Raw genomic sequence first — 10,255 nt, forward strand, 5'->3', positions numbered from 1 at the left:
CTCCACACCCCCTCCAGCATTTACTGTTTGTAGATTTTTTGATGATGGCCATTCTCACCGGTGTGAGATGATATCTCATTGTAGTTTTGATTTGCATTTCTCTAATGATTAGTGATGTTGAGCATTCTTTCATGTGTTTTTTGGCAATCTGTATATCTTCTTTGGAGAAATGTCTATTTAGATCTTCTGCCCATTTTTGGGTTGGGTTGTTTGTTTTGTTGATATTGAGCTGCATGGTTGCTTGTAAGTTTTGGAGATAATTCCTTTGTCAGTTTTTTCATTTGCAAATATTTTCTCCCATTCTGAGGGTTGTATTTTCATCTTGTTTATGGTTTCCTTTGCTGTGCAAAAGCTTTTAAGTTTCATTAGGTCCCATTTGTTTATTTTTGTTTTTATTTCCATTTCTGTAGGAGGTGGGTCAAAAAGGATTTTGCAGTGATATATGTCATAGAGTGTTCTGCCTATGTTTTCCTCTAAGAGTTTGATGGTGTCTGGCCTTACATTTAGGTCTTTAATCCATTTTGAGTTTATTTTTGTGTATGGTGTTAGGGAGTGTTCTAATTTCATTCTTTTACATGTAGCTGTCCAGTTTTCCCAAGGGCTGTGTTATTAAATCAGTAGCCAGGGAGTGAGGAGAGGCTGGGAAATAGCCCTGCTCTTCTGGGTCAGCCTTGTTTTTTTGGTCACTGAACCTTTTCCCAATGAAAATATAGAAGAATTGGGGGATACAAAAATCTTGTCAATACAAGGGGAACCAGAATACCTACGAAAAATAATCTTCTTTAGGTATTTGAATGTAATTTCAACATTCAGCCACACGATGTCACAATTGGATTTTGATTCTCACTGTGTATTTGTCTCAAATAATAGATGAAGGCGTTTTCAAAGCTGGTGAGGAAAGATCAGAAACGCGGGGGGCTGCAGAAGTCCAAGAAGATGAAGATACTCAAGTTGAGATTCCAGTTGACCAGGTAGTCTCCATGCCTTAAAAATATGTGTAAACCAAATACTATTTTTCTTTCAAGTTTTGTGTTACTTGCCCTGTGCTGTTCTTATGCAGATGCGAGTTAAACGCTCTCAGGTGCTAGCTATGTGGCTGAACGACCTTAAAAATAAAATAAAACAAAACAAAACAAAACAAAAAAAAAAAGGGCTTCCCTGGTGGCGCAGTGGTTGCGCGTCCGCCTGCCGATGCAGGAGAACCGGGTTCGCGCCCCGGTCTGGGAGGATCCCACATGCCGCGGAGCGGCTGGGCCCGTGAGCCATGGCCGCTGGGCCTGCGCGTCCGGAGCCTGTGCTCCGCAACGGGAGAGGCCACAACAGAGGAAGGCCCGCATACCACCAAAAAAAAAAATAAATAAATAAAACAAAACACCTTCAGTTCTTCCTCGTATTCCCACAAAGAGGAGCCATTTGGACAGTCTTTATTGTTACAGAAAATGGTATATCTTTAATAAAGAGCATTGAAGAATGAGGTGGGTTGGAGTTAGGTATGAGATACAGAGGGCGAAAGTTTGATACAAAAAAGAGTATTGGCTTGGGCGTTTTTAATCTAGAAAAAAAGTCCTCCATTTAGAAAAGCAGTTTAAAAGTGCCGTTATTTTCTCTCCTTTAGGGTCCTTGAAATGGCGATGGTTGGAATTTGTTTTTCGTAAAGGAATTGCTTATACAAATGCAGCTCAAATATTTGCTAAGTGTGTATTGATTTTCTTTTTAGGCCAATGGGACACTGTACTTTTAGGAGTGTGTGTGTACACACATGTGTTTATAGAAGGAACTAAGTAGTGTTCATTCTGGCTAAATGATACAAGAAATAAAAGTTGTTTAGGCTTTTCAATAGAATTCAATCAAGTTTCTTACAATTCCAAGTGGAGGATTGGAATTTAGGTGAGGAGGGGGAATTCATAATCCCAGGCTCAAGGGAATACAAAGTCACCAGGAATTGCCACTTGTTTCCTGACTATTATGTGATATTTCCTTTTCAAAGAGCAAATGTCACAATCCAGCAAATTCCATAGATGATGTTCTCAGTTGTATTTGTCTTAACATTGCAGCAGTGAAATTGCTGCCTGATTATTCCACAGGCATTTTCTGTTAGCATCACCATCCTGATGAAAAGCTTAATGTGTTAAAAATCACACAGATTTCAGAAATCCAATTTATTATCCAGGATTAGCTGCAACTAACAATTTTTCATAAGCTCCAGTTATAGGTATTTTTTTTTCCCTGAGGGAAATTGGAATTTTAAGTCTTCGGTGAAGCTATAATAAACTATTATATTTTAAGACAAAGAAGAGAAATCATCACGTATGTACAACACCTAATAGCAGCAGAAACCAAGACTAATTTATATTCCAAAGTCAAAAATGCCAAATATCAAGAGAAAGTCATAGCATTATTACCAAAAAGGAGAACTCTTTGTTAATCACTTAGTTTTGAAATCTGTGATAGGTATTTCTTTACTTGTGAGTTTGATGATCACCAGGAAGGGGAGGGCACAAGAGGAATTGATCTCTGATAATACTTGAACAGCCATGAAAAGTGTCTGCAGAGCTTGATTTCTTATTTGACACAAGAGTGCTAGCTTATTAAAATACAAGTGTGCAGGAGAGACAGATTAAACAGATTGGTAAAAGCTGGGCAATATCAACAAATTGAGGTCAGTTTGAAGAAAAGAAAACCAGGTAACAAAAGGTCAGAATTGCTTTCTTCTTTGACCCTATTAGTAATAGAGTTAGGATTGTTTAGCTCATGGGGTTGGTATGAGATGCTTATGAAGTCAGGTCTTAGAGTCATTCTCTCTGTGGCCTGATGGTCTTTTGCTCCATATCCTAAGCAGCTATGTTATAAATATTGTGAAAAGCCAAGTGAGAGTGTGGAGAAATTAGTGTAAAGCTCCATTATAGTAAGAACAACTCTGAGGACCTGTAATAGTAGCAATAGCTACTCTTTATTCAGTACCTACTGAGTGCCAGGCACTGTACTAGGCACTTTTATCTCATATAATTGTTATGACAATCCTGTAAGATAGGTCTTATCACCTTCACTTTTATGTATGGAAATAAAGTAAGCTCCTATAGGTGGAATTACATGTCCAGGTTTGTACTGTTAAGTAGAGGAATTGGGATTTGAATGCAGGTCTGTCTAACTTCAAAGCACAGGAGTGATCTGGGGAAGAGTATTAAATGCCCTCCTCCCCAACAAAAGCCAATTATTAACCCAAGGAGGGGAAAAATTCCTGCATAAGAAAAGAACTATTATATACTACTTGGCTCAGCTGTAAATGATACATACATTTCCTTTTGGGCCATACCTACTTAACTTCTTTGAACTTGTTTCCCATCATCTAAATGGTTCATGTTGTAACTTTAGTCAAAGTACCACGAAGAAGGGTGTGTGTGCATGTAATATCATGTGCAAATTGGCCAAGTACTTTATCTATGCCTGAAAAGCAGATCAAGTTTCAGAAGTAAATATTAAGGCCTCTGTTGAGAGGCAGTTCTCCATGGATCTCTTGTGTTTTGCATGTTTTGTGAGTCGAGGCACAGATTGCCCTTGTTCTGGACTGTTTTTTCTAGGATGTTTGTGTAGTGAACAGCCTCAAAAGACAGAGATAGTAACTTCCTCTGGAGCAGTCATTCTCAGCTGGAGGTGATTTGCCTCCGAGGGGATATTTGGCAATTTCTGGAGACATTTTTGATCGTTATAAGTGAGGGAGTGCTACTGACATCTAGTGGGTAGTGGCCAGGGAATCCGCTAAATATCTTGTAATGCACACGACTGTCCTCACAGCCAAAAATTATCCAGTGCAAAATGTCAGTAGTGCTGAGACTGAGAAATCCTGGTGTGGAGCAAAGGCTAGGTTTGTTGATGGTCCAGTATAATAAAGATAATGTCTCTCTATAGTGCAAAGGTCAGGCACGTTTACTATCCATTATAAAAGATGTGCCATTGAATTGTATACTTAAAACTAGTTAAAATGGTAAAATTTTTTGCTATGTTTATTTTATCACAATGAAAATATTTGGAGAAAAAAGGTTTGGGTTCTCTAAGCATGGGGTCCTTCCCCTGTAATGTAAGCCACCATGTGTATCACCCCCTTCACATTGCCCTGTGGAAATGGGGCCTCAGGGAGTGGGTGCAAATGCTGATCCTCTGGCTACTGCTATTGCTGTGAGCAATAAAGTCCTTTGTCTCTGACCCAGTAGTCTCTTGTCTTCTGCCAGCATCCACGAAGAGAGGGCAGGCTAATGTGTTAGCTTGTTAAGTATGGAAAAATTTCAGATCTTCCGCAGTCTTTCATAGCCTCTACTGATCCCACCTGGCATTGTGTTTATGTGTGTGTAATGGGGCACTGTGGACTAATTTCAGCTAAAAACATGTTTGAGCTCTGTCCCAAGGTCTAGACTCTTAATTTTTTAGAGACAAGTTAATGATCCTGGATCTAATACTACTTCCAAACCCATGGGAAACTGAAGAATGTCACATTCTTTTATAGATTAGGGGAGACCAGAGCAAATACCTTTTCTCAGGGGAGAGTTTAGGTCTCATAAGAATAAAGTACTCTTTTAAAAATTAATTTTTTTGCACGCACGTTCTAAATCAATCTGGTTTCCCATAAGCAGTGAAGCAAGTGCCTGATTAACCAATATCTGTGGCTATACCTGGCACCAATGACTTATGTGTCATTATGTTCCATTTATAAACTGATGCTTTTCCAAGCTAAGGAGGCAAGAAATGAGACTGTTCCATTATAGTTAAGTAAACTGCCTCTAGTAAGTAAAGATCAGGCAGGAGAAGCCACCGTCTCAAAGACACAGGCAAATACATACCTATAAAATAGGCAAAGAAGCAATTATATTTTGGATTTTGTTCCATTTGAGAGAAGAGAACAGAAGATGTGGGTTGTAACTTCAGCGTGGTTTTGGATTGTTTTATAGCTTTTTCCATCCATTTGTAGTTGATTTTGAGTAGTAATAAAGTGAGAATTGCAAGGTGTTTTTATGCTAAGCAGTTTCATTAAATAGCAGTTAAACCAGCGTCATGAACACAGGAGCAGTGAAAGCTTTCTTTTTTTTTTTAAATTGGAGGTTGTGGTATATATTATTTTCTTATTTGTTGATTGATTTAAAACTTAATAAAGCCTTAATAACAAAGTTACACGTGTACTCTTTTTAAAAGTCAACCAATCCAACAAAAATTATGACAAAAATAGCAACCACTTGCCCCAGCTTTCCCCACCTGGATTCTTCCTGCTCTGTAGACCTAACCGATTTGAGCTATTAGCTGTTTCTCATGGAATAGAGAAATATTCTTGTGTAATATTTTTCCCTCCTCCCTATTTTAGTAATTGCCTATGTTTTTTTCATTTGCTTAGTTTCCTAAGTTTTCATTTGATTAGTTTTCTATTCTCTGTAGTCATTACCAAGCCATCTCCAAACTCTGCCAGAACTGTTGATCTCCTCTTGATGTACTCAGATGTACACAGTGATAATAAATCTCAATTTCATCTTTTCTTCTCAAGCCTTTCGATCATCTGCCTCAGGCTGGTTAGTTGTTCTTTGGATCTACTTTTCAGAGTCATCCTGGTATTTTTCTTCACCATTATTTTGGGAATTTCTTTTGCTTCTCCCGTGGATGGATTCCCTATTTCCTGGGTTCTACATCTTCCTCTTTCTTGGTTATACCGTCATTGTTTTTGTGGAGCTCACATCTAGCAGCTGCCTCAGAAAAGCTTAATGGGAGGAACTTTTATTTTTTGAGACTCTGCATGTCTGAAAATGTCTTTTTTTTTTTCTCTACCAAACTTGACTGTAAGCATGACTAGATATAAAATTCTAGGTTAGATATAATTTCTCTCAGAATTCTGAATGTGTTGCTCAGTTGGCCTTCCCATCCAGATTTGCGGTTGGGAAGTTTGATGTCATTCTGTTTCCTGATCCTTTGTAAAATAATCCTTTTTCTCTCTCTGGAAGCTTTTAGGCTTTTTCCTTTGTTCCTGGTGTTCTGAAAATGTCCAGTTATGTGCCTTGGTGCAGATCTTTTTACGTATTCGACTGGGTACTCAATGGGCTTTTTGTGTTTTTTTAAAGATTTACTTATTATTATTTTTTTTTATTAAATTTATTTTTGGCTGTGTCAGGTCTTAGTTGCAGCACGTGGGATCTTTGTTGAGACATGTGGGATCTTTCGTTGCAGCACGTGTGCTTCTTTCTAGTTGTGGCGTGTGGGTTTTCTCTTCTCTAGTTGTGGTGCGCAGGCTCCAGGGCACATGGGCTCTGTAGTTTGTGGCACACAGCCTCTCTAGTTGAGTCGCGAGCTCAGTAGTTGTGGCTCATGGGCTTGGTTGCCCTTCAGTATGTGGGATCTTAGGTCCCTGACGAGGAATCGAACCCACGTCCCCTGCATTGTAAGGCAGATTCTTTACCACTGGACTACCAGGGAAGTCCCTCAATGGGCTTTTTTATTCTGAAAATGTTTGTTTTTCAGTTCTGGAAAAAATTGTTGAATTATGTCTTAGATAATTTTCTTCTCTCTATTTCTCTACTTTCCTTCTGGAACTCCAAGTATTCAGATATAGGACCTCCTAGACTGATCCTCTACTTATCTCTCCTACTTTCCACCTCTATGGATTTTTTTCTATTTTCTCAACTTTAAAAAAAAAATCAACAAGCTTCAGCGTTTATTTTCCATCTATTGATTTTTTTCTAGCCATCGTGGTTTTAATTTTTAAGAGCTCTTTCATATTCTCTGAATGTTCCTTTTTATAGCATCCTATTCTTATTTTATGTATATGGTCTCTTCCCTTATCTCCAAGGATTAACCTATTATTTTAAACTTTCTTTTCCAGAACTATGTTTGTTTCTTCTGTTTCTTTTTTCTTTCTATCTTTCTATCTCCATGATCTCTGTCTCCATGTTAGAGGCTCTCCTTGGTTGTCTGGTTAGATTTTTTTTTTTAATTGCCATATATTTGACATGTAACATTGTATAAATTTAAGGTGTATGTCTGGTTAGATTTTAGAGGGAAGCATTAAGGAAACTCTGCGTGCACAGGCAGAGCTCATCAGGCTGGGGATGTTTCACTGTAGAGTGATTGGTTTTGCCATTTCATTGGCGTACCTCCAATTTTCAGTATCTGTGTTGTTCCTTTGGGTTGGTCTGTTTTTTTTGAGTGAAGTCTTTCAACCTCTTGCCTTAATGGTGTAAGCCTGGCTGTGAGCACTTCGGGATCTGACTGTGGGAAGGTGGCTTGGGGACCTTAAGTAAAAGACTTTAAGTAGAGAGATGTATCCTTCTGGGTTTCAGTACGGTGCCCTTTTTCTCACTGTGCTTGAGTCCAGCTTCCTTATAGTTCAATATCTTTAAAGAATAAACCTCATTTATTTCTCCAAGGTCAGCAAGGGGATCTTGGGAGTCTACCTCCTTCATTTAAAGACTCTAAGCCAATCCACCTGTTTTTAGTTATATCACTACCTATGCCCCTTCTTCCAGAGACAGATGGTGCCTCCAATCCCCAAGCCTTCAATAGGTTTTTTCAACGTGCAAAGTGTGCTTCTTGGCTTCCCCTCCCTACAGACTCAAATTTTAGCTTACTCGGTTCTGCTGTTATCGGCCCCATGTCCAATGGCTTTACAGTTTCCCAAATTCTGTGGCTGTTTCCCAAATTCCAGTCTTCTGTGCCTCTATAACTTCATCCCTTTTAAAGTTGCCCTTACCTAAAATTTAGAGGGGAATTGGAAGGAAGCTACAACCCCACCCCCACACACATTTGTTCAGTCTGCTGTGTTTAACCAGAAACCTCTTTCACACTAATTCATCACTGTGAAAATAAACTGTCTTCATAGAATCTGCAGTAGGGATGACAAACTGGCAGCCTGTGACCAAATCTCCTATGAGAGAATCTTTTTGGCTGGCCCAGGGCTTACAATATGGAATCTCTTTAGTGGGCGTGTATTCTTCAGTTTACTGCAGACCTCAGCACTCCCTATTACCTCACACCTGTCCTGAATTACACATTTATGTTATTTGCCCAGCCCCTGGGGGCTTTTAAGTTTGTGAGGCTTGATCTACACATATAGAACACAATGCTATTTTAAAGAATCTGCAGCCTAGAGGCTATAACCAGAAACAGGAGGTTTGAAGTCCAGATATGCCCATTGACATATTTTGTCCCTTCTGGAGAATCAACAGTCACTGACAGCTTCTCTTATGAAGGGTAAGCTCAATGGAGAGCTTGTCTGTGTTACTTGTTCATGTTCATGTGTAAAATACACAGAAAGATAAAGGAGGCTGCTTCTTTTGACCAGACCCCTAAATCTATTTCAGTGAAATGTATTTATTAAAATAAGAATTAGGAAATGTTCAGAACCAGAAAGGAGGCTGGAATAAACTCCTTGCTTTGCCATTGAAGAAACAAAGCCCCATACTATAGTGGGGAAAGCCATTTTCCCACAAACACACAGCCTGCTGGGGGTTGGGGAGTCTACACAGGCGCCCAGGGCTCCTGGCTTCCAGTTTGGTGCTCTGTCTCAATACTTCAAGGAAGGGAAGTGGGGAGATTAGGGGCTTCTAATTATCTCACAAACAGAAACAGATTCCATCTGTGTGGAGGGCTACTCGGCCTTCACTGCCTTCCCTGAAATGAAAGGAATTGCGTGCAAACAGTATTTTCACCATTCTCTACCTTCAGGTCACCTCCGCTTAGTGAATCATATTCATGGTTGGTGCCATAAGCATCACACACAGTGGGAAGAGTTAAGATGAGGATGCTCTGGCTTAACTTCCCTGTTCATCATCAACAAGGCCTTCTGTGACATCACCTTTGTTGATTTGTGTTTAATTGATGGAAATGGTGTTAAACATTAAAACATAGCCTTCAGCAATTTCTGATGTAAGCGAAAGAAAACCAACATTTATTCCTAAAGTGAGAAAACTTAATGGGAAAGGTTTTTTTCTAAGATGACTAAATAGCTATATGAATATAAGTTTTCAAGGTATTATATCTTATCCTATGAGTGTTGTGGGAACTTGTGGAGTTCAGCGGGCCTGGGTGAGCCAGCTCTCAGCAGGTGGCTGGCCAAAGCTTCCCTCTCCCTGTGTCCTTAGAGGGTCACGTCTGTAAATAGAACCACCCTTTTTTATAGGCCATTGTACTTCAAACGACATTGAAACCATTTTTTCCCTTCTGTGAAAGTAAACCTCTGAAAGCTGAAAACGGAAAGCGGTACTTTGCTGTCATGAAAAATTGAAACTGATTATTTCCAAACACCTCTTTCAGCATGGGTAGGAGATGATTTTAGTCTCTATGGGAACAGAAATAAAAACAAGTGTAGTAACTTCTTTACTTTCAACATCTCTGCCTGAATTCTGCCATCAAATCCACAGAAACACCTTCTATCCAAAGCCTGTAACAAATCCTACTCCCAAGTTTCAAAGGTAGCAAATGCTTCATGGAGAAATGGACATTTAAGGTAGTATTTTCATTTGTGGCGTGGGGCGTTCTGAGCTCCAGTTTCTAGGTCTAGGGTATTTCATGGAGGGAGACCTGACAGGTAAGAATGAGGAGGACAGTTGGGTGGTTAGGTAGGCTCTCTTGCCTACCTAGAAAGTTGTAGCGTGTGCTGTTATCTCAGATAGCGAGGGTTTTAAAATTCAAATATACTCCTCAGGGAATTCTGATATAAATATAAGAAAAAGCAACATTTACTTTTTTTTAAATTTATTTTTTAAAATTTCATTTATTTATTTTTGGCTGCGTTGGGTCTTTGTTGCTGCACGTGGGCTTTCTCTAGTTGCTGCGGGCAGGGGCTACTCACTGCGGTGGCTTCTCTTGTTGTGGAGCACCGGCTCTAGGCGTGTGGGCTTCAGTGGTTGTGGCGCGAGGGCATAATTGCTCCGTGGCATGTGGGATCTTCCCTGGCCAGGGCTCAGAACCCATGTCCCCTGCATCGGCAGGTGGATTCTTAACCACTGCACCACCAGGGAAGTCCCCACATTTACTTCTAAAGTGGGTGGGACATCAGCTGTAGTGTCTGTTTAGATGCCTTTTCCCATTTCTAAATTTTGGTGCCGCTGTTACTGTCAAAGGTGTGGGGCTTCCCTGGTGGCGCAGTGGTTGAGAGTCCGCCTGCCGATGCAGGGGACGCGGGTTCGTGCCCCGGTCCGGGAAGATCCCACGTGCCGCGGAGCGGCTGGGCCCGTGAGCCATGGCCGCTGGGCCTGTGCGTCCGGAGCCTGTGCCCCACAACGAGAGA

The 10,255-nt window shown here is 40.2% G+C and overlaps 1 protein-coding gene across 1 annotated transcript in view; it reads left to right on the forward strand.

Annotated features, from left to right (window-relative positions):
* DCDC2 (doublecortin domain containing 2) overlaps positions 1-10,255 on the forward strand; it is a 167,505-nt gene that overhangs the window by 147,633 nt on the left and 9,617 nt on the right. The window contains exon 8 of the mRNA XM_024122015.1: positions 871-971. Coding sequence (XP_023977783.1) covers positions 871-971 — 101 coding nt within the window. The remainder of the gene's footprint in view (positions 1-870; positions 972-10,255) is intronic.

This window comes from Physeter macrocephalus, chromosome 18 (assembly GCF_002837175.3).
Source record: "Physeter macrocephalus isolate SW-GA chromosome 18, ASM283717v5, whole genome shotgun sequence".
Lineage (NCBI taxonomy): Eukaryota > Metazoa > Chordata > Mammalia > Artiodactyla > Physeteridae > Physeter > Physeter macrocephalus.